The sequence below is a fragment of the Haliotis asinina genome, chromosome 7 (genome assembly GCF_037392515.1).
Source record: "Haliotis asinina isolate JCU_RB_2024 chromosome 7, JCU_Hal_asi_v2, whole genome shotgun sequence".
NCBI classification, from domain to species: domain Eukaryota; kingdom Metazoa; phylum Mollusca; class Gastropoda; order Lepetellida; family Haliotidae; genus Haliotis; species Haliotis asinina.
In genome coordinates this window covers 54,721,203-54,733,736 of record NC_090286.1, presented here as the reverse complement: position 1 = coordinate 54,733,736, position 12,534 = coordinate 54,721,203, and the positions used below count along the sequence as shown (strand labels likewise).

The 12,534-nt window shown below is 37.9% G+C and overlaps 1 protein-coding gene across 1 annotated transcript; it reads right to left on the bottom strand.

The window, feature by feature from the left end:
- Positions 1 to 2,317: 2,317 nt before the first annotated feature.
- LOC137291659 (fucolectin-like) lies at positions 2,318 to 9,255 on the bottom strand. Its single transcript, XM_067823085.1, has 4 exons — positions 9,146 to 9,255; positions 4,692 to 4,913; positions 3,932 to 4,138; positions 2,318 to 2,853 (listed from the first exon to the last, which is right to left on the bottom strand). The coding sequence occupies exons 1-4, from the start codon at positions 9,213 to 9,215 to the stop codon at positions 2,618 to 2,620; spliced, it is 735 nt and encodes a 244-aa protein (XP_067679186.1). The 5' UTR covers positions 9,216 to 9,255; the 3' UTR covers positions 2,318 to 2,617.
- Between the last annotated feature and the right edge of the window lie 3,279 nt (positions 9,256 to 12,534).

The following is a 12,534-nucleotide window of genomic DNA, read 5'->3' as shown; positions in this document are numbered from 1 at the left end:
TTGGAAGGATACGTTTAGCGCAAATTTTATACATATTACAGTATTATATTTAGAGATCATTTAATGTTTCATTATAATTATCCCATCGACGCTCATGGCTGAAATATTCCCCAAGTGGCGTTAAACAAAAATTCACTCACTCAAAACTGTTATCACTAGGTTTAAATAATTCAAGTAGTAAGAACATTTTCAAAATTCTTAACAGTTAAGTTTTTCTTTCAGGACACAGAAGTGCCGCTGTCCGTACCTACAAGCGTTCTTCTGATGAACAGAAGTACGGTCTCTCGAATATCCTGACAACTAAAAAGGCCAGAGAAGACACAGCGAGCTGCACAATCAGAACAGACCCGAGCAAAGAGGAGGAGACACCGGACACTGTCTCTCCACAGGAGAAAGGAAAACTGACCAGACGAAACATTATTTTCAATTTCTGATTGTACACGGTCAACAAGAAATAAAAGAAATACTGTTGGTTTTGTTATCCCCCCGGCTTGTAATGCTTAAAACCCACTCAATATTCTTCTGCAAAAATTGGTAGAAATATCAATCAGAAGATTTTGCTATGTACAGATTTTTGTGATTTATTATTTTCTCGGTTTCCAAGGAAACGTTTCGGACATTGTCCCAAAAGTGAGAGGTGTGTTTGGTTTCCGGAGCAGAACTCAAAGCCGTTCAATATTTTTCTGCAAAACTTGGTAGATATGTCAGAAGCTGAACTGGTGCCTTTTGCTCTGTACAGGTTTTTGTGATTTATTATTTTCTCGGTTTCCATGGAAACGTTTCGGACCTAGTCTGAAAAGTGAGAGGTGTGTTTCATTTCCAGAGCAGAACTTCTTAATATCTGTGAGTAAAACTTGTTAGATATGAGTGGCAGACCCCAAAGTGGTACCTTTTGGTTTTTGAAGGTTTTTGTGATGTATTATTTTCTTGGTTTCCATGGAAACGTTTCGGACTTAGTCTCAAAATGGAGGGGTGGGCTTCGTACCCAGAGCACAACTCGAAAACCTTTTCATATCTTTCAACAGATCTTGGCAGATATGAGGCAGATCTTGAAATTGTGACTTTGCTGATTACAGATATATGGCATTTATAATTTCCATGAATTCCATGGAAACAATTGAAACTTAGTCTAAAAAAACAATGAGTAACTCTCAGATTATTTGTCCTTTCAAACGTGGGGGCCGGGGGGATATGTCATCTTCTGATGATTCTTGTTTTTGATTGCATTCGTTAAGAGTGTATACCTGTACTTTGTACGTCAAGGAAGACCCAGGGACTTGGTAAAAGATTATACTTAAAGTATTAGAGGTAATTACCAAGTACCCGGGTTTTCATGTAGAAGTCCCTAGGACTTCTTCCAACTAAGATGCATTCGAGGTTTTCATCATGTTTGAAGGAACCTACAAGATAAAGAGAAATCATCTCAAGAGGTTTATAAATCTAGCTCTCACATAAAGACTCCATTCTCACTGTAACCATGTTCCCCACCAGTGGTATCTACAACCAGATTAATGAAGCAAAACCAAACCCAATTAGCTAATCGGTTGCAGATAACAATATTGATCTTCACTGTCGGAGACTGGAGCATCGGATTAATGGATTTACAGTGGATGTGTATGTATAGTAAACGAGATTGATTACAACTTGAGTCCGTTCTGAACGAGCGTGAATCTGATTACCGAGGTGCTAACTAACGAGGCCTGACAATGTTTTTCATGATTTTTTTTAGCAAAGTACCGCAATCATTTTGCGTGTTATGACTGATCCCGCAAATAACATCCATCAAGAGGGGAAGTATTATTTGAGGTTACGGAAAGGGACGAGAGATGACGCATGCAAAGTGGTGATCTACCTTCAGTTGTTGGCGATCCTTAGCCCTTTTCTATATTGCATTGTCCTTATCTGAAATCCTGTTTCGGAGGTATGATAGTTTTATTTCTTGAGACTGATATCCTAGTTGGTTTTACTGTCCTTCGTTTTTAAAATTTATGCATTTATTATGAATTTACAAGTCATGATATGGATGAAATACTGCCGCTGTGAGAAAATAATTCACTCATTTTAACGGAGTAAGACTCTGCAGATGTCACTGTCTCGAAAAATGACCGAACAGGGTACACAAATGATCAAATTATTCTTTCCAACGAAATGTGATGAAACAAATACTGCCTTCAAGGTTATCTCTTCCAGATATCCCGGAGTCAGCTTTCCAAGCGCACATATACAAACCGAAAAGAATCAGGTACGCGAAGAAGACAGGACAGGGACGAAATACTCCACACCAGTGATCTTAAATTAGGAATGACAAGCCTTTATGGATGATCAAATTCTTTATTATACAATAACAGTTTTGGGGTACAGACACTTATACCGTTTTCAAGCTTCATATCTGTATTGCAGTGGAAATATGTGTCGGAATTAGGATGCTACAAATGTTAGTGATACATATTTGATCGGACGACACATTTGTCTGAAAATCATATCAAGATCATCTCTCAGTCACAATCCATCATGAAACAGAGCAGTCCATATCACATCAATTAAGTCTATGATTTCGATTATCATCATGAACGATTTGATAGGTGGAAAAGCCACATTTCTACAGGAAAACCGCCCTTCAGCAGATTGTGCCCAAGTCCCATTCAGCTGCAGCATAGGATGAAGCGGAAGTTGCCAGGCCACTTCCTGTCTGACATTCTCCGTTTACTCTGTTGTAGTTGAAGAACGTGCAGTTGTGTCTGTAACAGATGTTGCTGCACTCCATACGACTCGGAGCAAAACTGCTTTGCATGGTTGAAGGACTGTCTCGCTTTCGGCCGTTTTCGATTTGTACCTCATTTTTAAAGCACGTGCCTGCAAATAAGTTGGAATGAATACGTGCAGGATATTTACTAAGCCTTTGGAACGATACACGGAAATGGATGTCAACATGAGCAAGTATCAACATCTATCGCACATTGATTGTGGTGCCTATAGGGAATTCAAATACCCCATGAACTGATATATCCACCAATTTTTCTCACATAAAATATCGGAATTCATGCGGATGCTGTCACCATTTGAACAAGATTGATATCTGCCAGTAACTGTGTGGGAGGTGCTTGTACAGCTGAATGTATCATGTTATGTAGACTGCTATTGTGAACCAGTTTTGCGATTGTGTTGCATTCTGTCTGTTAAGATTCAATAGAAAGTGTCATTAGTTGCGTTAATAACTATACAAAGACTTAGAGTCAAGTCTAATTTTAAAGCTCCTGGAACGACATTGGTCCAGCATAGCCCAATCTACATTCTTAAATGGGTATTATAAGGGCTAAGGGAACATTAACAAACATCGAGGATCCATCAGCCCATGTTCCCCTCGTGACCACTAAATAACTTGTGAACAACATATTTATCTTTACGGAACAATTGAAGCACGAGTATTGGATCATAATAAGGAGTACCAGAGTTAGGCCGCAGTCGAAACACTACTAACACGGAGGACCAAATGAATATCCCACAGTTCGGCATATCCAGCCTGTAACATGGAAAATGTTATCCGCTTGTAAGCGGGATACATTGATTAGCTCAGCCAATCAGAAAGCGACTTTTATGTGTGAGGTAAGATAAATTCTGTTCTGGACAAGTTGGGCCTCTGTCTTATTACATAACATGTATTCTCACCCAAGATATAGAGTGGTCTTTTTTCGTGGCTTGACCACCATTTAAGCTAAATGAATATTATTACCAACGGTATCATTACAAAAAATAAGAACGTATCTTAGTGTCATATTCCCATGGTGATAATTGACGTTTCTTTGCCTCTCCATCGTACCCTGCCATCGTAAAATTGCTTTGTTTTCATTTGTGTACCTAGTCAATAGTAACATACACGAATTATCCCAAGAGACGTTCATGCTTAGGGTAAATGTGTTTATGAAGATCTTACCTTCTCCAAACACTAGTACCTCACACATCATGATCGTGTCACCGGCAGAAAAATTAACATATCTGGCCATGACCTCCTGTTCACAAGCAGCAGTCTTGGACAATCCTGTGAAAGAACCCATCTGGCTGACACAGACCCTCGGGGAGGATGCGGGACAGAGGGTAGGATGCCCCACAAAGCCTTCTATCTTCAGAAGATCTAGCCGACCTAGAACACCAAGAAATTGCAGTATTCTCTTAAATGCACGCTCCATTTGCAATAATTCTTCTTAATTGTTTTAGTATAGTCTCATTTGCACACAATAAGCGCCCCTGACCAAATCGGAATACATTTAGTTGTTAAATATATATGCTCAGTAGCATTCAGTGATCCAATAATAGTGAAGTAGTCAATGCTACTGTTTCACTTACCTGATACAGCAACAAGTGAATCAGATTCAACTGACAAGACTCTTTAACTTTCCAATAATGAACAGACACATATGTCGGGAAATCCAGACATAAAAGGTCGACATTTTTCGATGAACAGTTAGCTTGTCTTTGGGTGTGAGATAGGGTAGAGTATACGCACGTCTCAAGATCGTCTGATCAGTATTTAACGGTAAATCACTACCATAAGCTTCTGATATGGTAGGCAGGAATGTCTTATGATTTTATAATGATTCTGTTGATTGTATTAATTTCAGATTTATGCTTCAGCAGTAAATTTTACAAATGCAAGGGCTCCACAAATGTACTGTATTCAAATATGCAGAACTTACCTGACCAAGTATCTGTTCTTTTGAAAATTGTGACTGTAGATATGTTGTAGACACTGAGAAGGTCGACCATCCACCAGGACTTGCCATAAGGTGTATGCATACAATGGTCTCTATGGAAATGTCCTCCCGTTATACCATCAACGGCATAGAATGGGTAACCATTGTGGGCCACTCTGGATTGAAAGGTAGGTTTACCTCGAGCTATGTTTGTCTGAACGGGTGCTGTCAAAAATAGGAGGCATTTCTGAATAAGTACATATCAAAAACTCTGTGGTTGACGATACAATAGGCAAATTATACAATGACTTCAGAGATTACAGGCATCTATCACCACATTGCCTGTGGAAATAATGAATATTTCTCCCAAATTGGGGCGGTGGTGTGGCTTTGTGGCTATTTTGTTCATTTGTTCGTCCCGAGTTCGATTCTTCACTTAGATACAATGAATTAAATTCATTTCCGGTTTCCCAAACCGTGATATTGATGTAATATTGGCTAATGGCGTCCTTATTTTATTCCAATTTTCAGTGCCCAGTGCCCATCAGCTCTGCAATCCGGCACATTGTCTAAACCATATTATTATCCATACAGTGAAACATAACCGAGTACATAAAAATCATATGTTGCACACGTGTAATAAACCCTCAAACGAATTCCATTGGTCAGTTATCTGACCATGACCTCCATGACCCCATTGGAATGTGGAACTAATTTTTTCATTCATAACGTTTTACTATAAATTTACTCGCTCCCACGAGAACAAACCAATGAAATGCTATCAAATTCAAAACGTTACATACAAATTTTTCACACACCGTGTTTATTGATATGATATTTCAAGAAAAGGTATAAATAAACTCGTCTCCACAAAGACAAGTGGAGCACACGTCACAATGCCCGCAAACATTTGATTGAGAAGTTGCAAGACAACAACGTAGCTTCAACGCAAATCATGCAAGTGTCTGGATATAAAAATTACAGAGTCTGAACAATTAATCACGCCTTTCTGATGCACAACATTGTGGAAGTGGGAAATCTGTTGTCTTCGACCGGAAATCAGCCTGTCATGTTTTCATGCTCAACGGCAGTTTGTCCGAAATAAATCCCAATGCATGTCGCACACAGACACAAGCAAAGCCTTGTCTAGTGATGTTGTTCACTCTATCTTCTGAGGTCCAATAAACGGGGGGACATTCCACATCAAAATTGACAAGTCTTTGGCAGTGAGTGAAACTCTGCCGTTACACACCGTCGCCATGTGGCTCGCTCTCCTCTCAGTGACTCTTCTGACGACGAAAAACTTTGCATTAACAATGTTTCCAGCTACACAATTCTTACAGTTACTTAAGTTGACAAAGATCAAATTTCAATTCAAAATGTGTTTGTATTTTTTGTCTTTGTGCAAGAGTGGCTAGTCGATAATGTCTTTTCTTAGTAGCATTACACAGTGAGTTTACGTCCATAGTGCCGTATCACTGTATTCTTACGCGACTTTGACCTTTACGTCAAGCGACAACAGCTGATTTCGTTTTACGTGGAGCTGTTTAGTAATACAGTTATATACAAATGGATAATAAAGAAATTAACACAGTCGCAAGTGTGCCATACTGCCAAACTCGTGTCAGAAAAATCCATAATATGTTTTTTATTCTGACACTTGTTTCGTAAAAACGATATGACACACTTGCTCGTGTATTAATCTCTATTTATTTCTTAAGTCCGAATAATAAGATTTTCAGCTACATTAAATCCAAAAACAGATACTATAAAAATCATTTTAAATATTTCTCGAACTGAACATCCGCGTAACCTTCCTGCCATAGCCCTGATAGAATTTTAAGACAGACAAAAATATGAATGACCCTCAGAAACGTCAGAAATATCACAAGAGATGTGAAGTGTGCGCCCAAGTCGCGGGGGGAACCTGGAGTTTCAGTTTGGTTAGGACATTTAAGCGTTCACGTGTTTTCGAAGACAGACCCGTGAAGGTCCCGGGATAGAATAGGCCTTCAGCCATAAAAGGCGATTATGCTTGTCGTAAGAGGCGACTAACGTTAACGCGACTAACGCGAGTCGGGTGGTCCGGCTCGCTAACTTGGTTGACACATGTCATCGGTTCCCAATTGCGCAAATCGATGCTCATGTTGTTGGCCACTGGATTGTCTGGTCCAGACTCGATTATTTACAGACTGCCGCCATATAGCTGGGATATTGCAGAGTGCAGCGTAAAACTAAACTCACTCAGTGAAGAAAGAATGTAAAGTTTCTTGTTTTGACTCGGTATATAATCTCATGTATATCAAAACACAAATACAATACACACTGAGCTGGTAATATTATTACCACGAACCCATACACATACACCTTCAAATTTCATTCAGAATCAAAACTGTTTCTTCATGCTAAAACCCATTTCAATAAATCGATGTAAATCCATGAAAAAAGAATTCAGTGTGCAAAACAGTGATACGTTTGTTACCTTAAACCACGCTGCAATTAAACCTAAACAGGCGACTGAATTACAATACTTTTTTTATTGTTACGTATTTCATTACGTATTTCAAAGAACTATCAGTTCAGGTAGCGATCATTTATAGCACTAATGATGGGAAAGCCTCCTAATGACAGCGAGGAGGAAGTTAATGTTCAATGTTACATCGGTAAAACTTCCCCTCAAAAATACCAACAATAACGGTTACACTTCTGTTTATTTATATTTTTTATTTTCTGTAATTTAATAAAATTTAAAACGTTTTTGTCACTATTTTGAATGTCATTAACCTGTGATCAATTTAGCCACTTTTGAAGTAATGAGATTCACTTGTTACAGTAAAATAAGGAGTGAAGAAATTAAAATGGATTGCAACACTAATTCCTCCTCCATACAATAAATACACCCATGTTCTTTTCTGCAAGCCTTACAGACTGTACATGTAAGGTCTAATACAGTATGTTAGATTAGAATGGATTCCTTGCAATCAGACGATTCTCATTTCTACAATGGGAGATGATCAGCACCATATTGCTGCCTGGCGCAGAAAGATGTTTTCTGAATGTCAAAGAAGATGTAGAAAAATCCCCAGCATGTTACGATGTAGAACGGTTGTTAGACCCTTCATGGCTGTCCACAGACGTAATCACGTTCTTAGCATTTCTTTTTCTCGGAGATCTTACATTCGTTCGTTCGTTCCTCCCGCAGTTCTTGATTGAATGCGTCTTATAAGCCGACATTGCGATTGCTGGGCAAACACGGATCATACTCAGGGCAAATCTTGTACCCGAATTTACGTAACTACTCGCAGCACATAATTTTCCCGTCTACGGTCAATTTAGTAATAAAAAACACCAGTTAACTTGAAATTTGCCACACGAATGAAAAAAAATAACATTCCTTGACAACACATTTTATCCCTAATTATCAGGAACCACATTTTCTTATTAGCACGATTTCATACTGGCTTGCTGCAGAGCCTGGAGTTTGAAGCTGAAGAATGTAAATCACGAAGCTAAATATTAACCAGTTCCGGTTAGGTTAGACTGGGCGTGGAATGGAGTACGCTGCATTTCAAGATACAAAAGGGTAAGGAGGTCCTGTGGTACTCTTAGCACCACCCGCCACAAGGTCAAGGTTAGTTATCTCACATGGCAGGTAGTGGCTCATCTAATACTTGTCAAGCAGTAGAACATCTGCTTACCAATAACATCAAGACTTGAGTTTGTTTTTTAGATTTGTACCCAATACGTTAGACTGGAGACTCAATATGGAATTGTATTAAAATTATGTACTGCCATTCATTGTAGCCTGGTTTGCCTTTCATTCAATATATTACTGGACACCATAGACCTGCCTGTTCTATTTTGCTGGTTTAAAGGGGACTCGCAAAACTTTTGTCACGTTAATTTTTAATCCATAACATATATATGACATAGTTCAATTTACACAGAGGTCTCTTTGATATTATTAACCAAAACATTTTGCGATTTTCTTTTCAGTTAGAATTTCGATGACTGTATCACTCAAGCGAACTTTTTTTTACCACATTGCAAATATTTTGAGGAAGATGGATGTTTTGAAGGTTCGTGTTGATGAACAAAACCCAATACAATATATAAAATATTATTTTATATATTATTAAATTATATATTATTTACTTTTGGTTATGAATTAAAATATTCTGTTATTAATGTGTTTAATACATCTGTTATTTTACAGTATACATAATTTCATTGCCCGAGCTTATTTGATTGGAAGACTTGGTTGATGTATGCTATGGTACCCGAATCATGTAAATAGAGGGGCAGGATGTAAATAGCTACATGTAGTACATTTAATAACAGAATTCGTCCAATTGGATGTTGATACAAAGATCATGTTATCTATGCAAAAACCCATTTATTTCTCACTAGCGGTACGCTTTTGAACTTTAGCGAATACAAACACAGTTTATGCTTACCTGTTACCTTCAAGTATTCAACAATGAGAAACAACAAGACGATGTACATCATACTTGTAGAGCAATTCATGTCTGTGTCTGTTGTGAGCCGTCACTGATGACGAAGCCCATCCTCCTCCCTGTGCCCCACCTTGATCCAGCAAATGCCTTTGCCTTTGTAGAGATTTACACTTCAGAACATTTTATCTTATCTGATGAAATCAATTTCGCTGAAAATAAAAAATGGCTCCCTTGCTATTTGTGTCAATGCTTTTAATATTTGGAATCAATAGTAAGACTGATTCATTAAAGCAACCCATATCCTAATTAGCAGATGTTAAAGTACGATAGTCATACGTTTTAACCGCGTGAGAATCATTCATTTTTCATTAATAAATGCAGCCAATGTATTGTGGTATCAGTGTTATGGTCTTGTACAATGCAGCACAGTTCTCTGTGAGTTGGAACCGTTTTGCTCTGTGACTATGATGCCAACAAGTACAGATGTAAAGGGGTATTTGGTACCCTGGTGATTAGACGCATAGCATCAGTACATATTCATATTATTGTACGTTTTGCAGGGGTGAAAGTATTTCCCCACCAATAGGAGTTGTAAAACGCCTAAATACATCGTATTGTAAAATTTCGTCTCTATTGCTGACCAGTTGTAGCAAGCTTGTAATGAAAACAGCATGCCTCATAAATATGGTGCTTATGATCTGTTTAATACGTTCCGGGGGGTCCTTTCACGAAGCAACCGTAACTGAGATTAACCTTAATTCCCATTCTTTACATTGCACATTGCACTAAGGTGACCTTAGTGACTTACGGTCACCTTAGTGCTTTGTGAAAGGAGCCCTGGTGAAATTTGTAGCTCTGGTAGCAATCGATATTGCACTTAGAAATTAGAACTACATTGAGAGGAGCTCTCTGATTTGTCTATTTGTTGTTTAATGTCGAGCTGCGGCTATGTGATGTGGTCCTTAAACATTCTGTAGGAAAACACCATCCAAGGATTGTCAAAATAATTTCCATCACAAAAAAGAATGCCTCTGGACAGCAGAGCATTTACTTCAAGTGAGTTTGAAGGGTACGTGCATTCACACCCGGAATACAGTCGGGTGGCTTTGGCGAAACCCATGAGTACCATTTGGCACACCAAGATGTATAGAGCTCATATTTTGTCTGAGAATTGTGGGACCTTAAAAAAATGTTACCAGTCGATGTCATTGAAGGATCGTCCATGAATCGTCCCTAATACAACCAGGTTGTAATACATTGTACGTTTGTTGGAAATGTAATGTTTAAATCACAACTAAACATCACTGGCGAAATATTGAATTACGGACCACTTTGGTCCATGGAGTCTCCGTAAAAGTGCAGTACTCCATGTTAATTCTTGTGGAGTGGATAGGCTTATGTTCGATCACGAAAAAAAACAACAGACCTGCACATATCTGAGATGGTCTCTTTTCCCGAGCACCTCGTATAATCCGTATGATAGTGTGATTCATATTTGCCTGCAAATGATGCAGTCACTTGATTTAGTGGAGAATGTTTACATGTGTCCATAAGTTCTGTGTCTCGTATTTGAAGAGGCTCTGGCAATCACCTTCATGAAAACATTCCAACATTTATACCTCACATATAACCATGACAACAGGGGAAAAATCTTCATTAAATTGTAAGATATCCATTTCCCACGTTTGTATTTGGGAGGATTGTTAAGAGTTGTCGGTATAAATGGCTACTCTAAGACAGTTACACAACATATATCAAAATATGAGCGACAAAACCACATTCATGAGAATTATTATCCGATTATACAATTGTGACTATATCAGAAACACATATTTGCTTCAACAGTTTAACAGCTGTACAATGTTGCTTTATAAACAAACTGAAATAATCAAACACACCCGACAACCCTGGCTCACCGGTGCCAACCGTCATAACCATCTAGTGAACTGTTCACCTGAAATACATCAAATTAGGGAATTACATCGGACAAAGGTTTTGTTACTGATGCTTCAAATTTTTAGATTTCCTCCATTTGTCAACCATAAAACTTTTTAAAAACTTCACTGAGGTCTCCAGTGTTGTAAGATTGATTGTTTGGAGCAACTGTGGTGTGATGTCGTTAAATCTTGATTAAAAAGAATGTACTTGAAAAGTAGTGAGATGTAAACACCAAAGACTGGAGCTATTGGAAAAGTGCTCGACATAAAAAGAAACTTGATTACATGTACTGGAAATTTGGAATCATCCCTTTTAGCGTACATCCTTGTTCAGATGTTTGTCCCTCAAAATCGTATCCACAGGTCTAAACATGAAACGGTTGAGGCAATTCTGTCAAGTTCAGGTGGGGAAATCAGTGGAAGGGAATAACTCAAAAACCGTTCACTATTTTGCAAGAAAACTTGGTAAATATATGAACTATACACTAAAGTTATGCCTTTTGCTATTTACAGATTTCTGGCATTTTATTTGCTGTTTGCGGATTCGGGGTATTTATATTTTTTCATGATTACCATTGAAACGATTTGGAATTAGCCTAGAAAAATCCATTTAAACGTTAAGTAACTATTAGATCATATTTTTTTATATGTTTTTGGACCGTGAGAATTTGTCATCGTCTGATGACTCTTGTTTGCCATGTGTTTCCACTGTATCCATAACGATTTTATCGTTATAGTCGCATACTTCTTTAGTTGTAATTGTTTAAAGGCCCATGTTTGAGTAGCTGACGAAGGTTGCTATTACTAACAATGGAGAAGTGATTGTAATAGTATAGCTTCATAAAGAATTTATATGCAGTCACGTTAATGTCGATACAGTCATTTAACGCATTTACAATTAATTGCATCTAATACGTCTCGTTAACTTCTTCATTGATTATTATTGTCATATTGACAATTATTGTCATTGTTAATCGATAATAGCTTCATTAAAAGAATATAATTTTTCACCATTATCTATTATACTTAACAAACACTCTCAAGTTGACTTGAGAACTTAACCAATGGAAACAAGAACCTATTTATCAGTTAGCAAACCTCTACCAATTAGATTACAACGAGATGGGCTTTTTAAAAGAATGACACAAATACAAACCCGAAAACACTTGGCAATATCGTTACCAGGAAATAAAACGTAACTGAATTGATCATATTCACCTTCATGTACGCCTCAGTTGGTTCTTGTTGGAAACAGCACGGTCATTTATGCAGTGTTTATTGGTTGCCCTTGGTTTCCTCGAGAGTGGTTGTGAATAGCAAAGTCTGACTAAAATATCATTGTCAGATGAGTCCTATAACACTTAAATTTGAAACAATGAGTTGTCAGATGAATCATGTGACATTTTAACTGAAACAATGAGTTGTCAGATGAATCATGTGACATTTTAACTG

Coding starts and splice junctions, on each gene's coding strand:
- LOC137291659 (XM_067823085.1), bottom strand. CDS start 9,215: ATGAATTGCTCTACAAGTATGATGTACATCGTCTTGTTGTTTCTCATT. Junction 4,914..9,145: donor TGAATACTTGAAGGTAACAG/GTAAGCATAAAC, acceptor TATTTTTGACAG/CACCCGTTCAGACAAACATA. Junction 2,854..3,931: donor GGTACTAGTGTTTGGAGAAG/GTAAGATCTTCA, acceptor ACTTATTTGCAG/GCACGTGCTTTAAAAATGAG.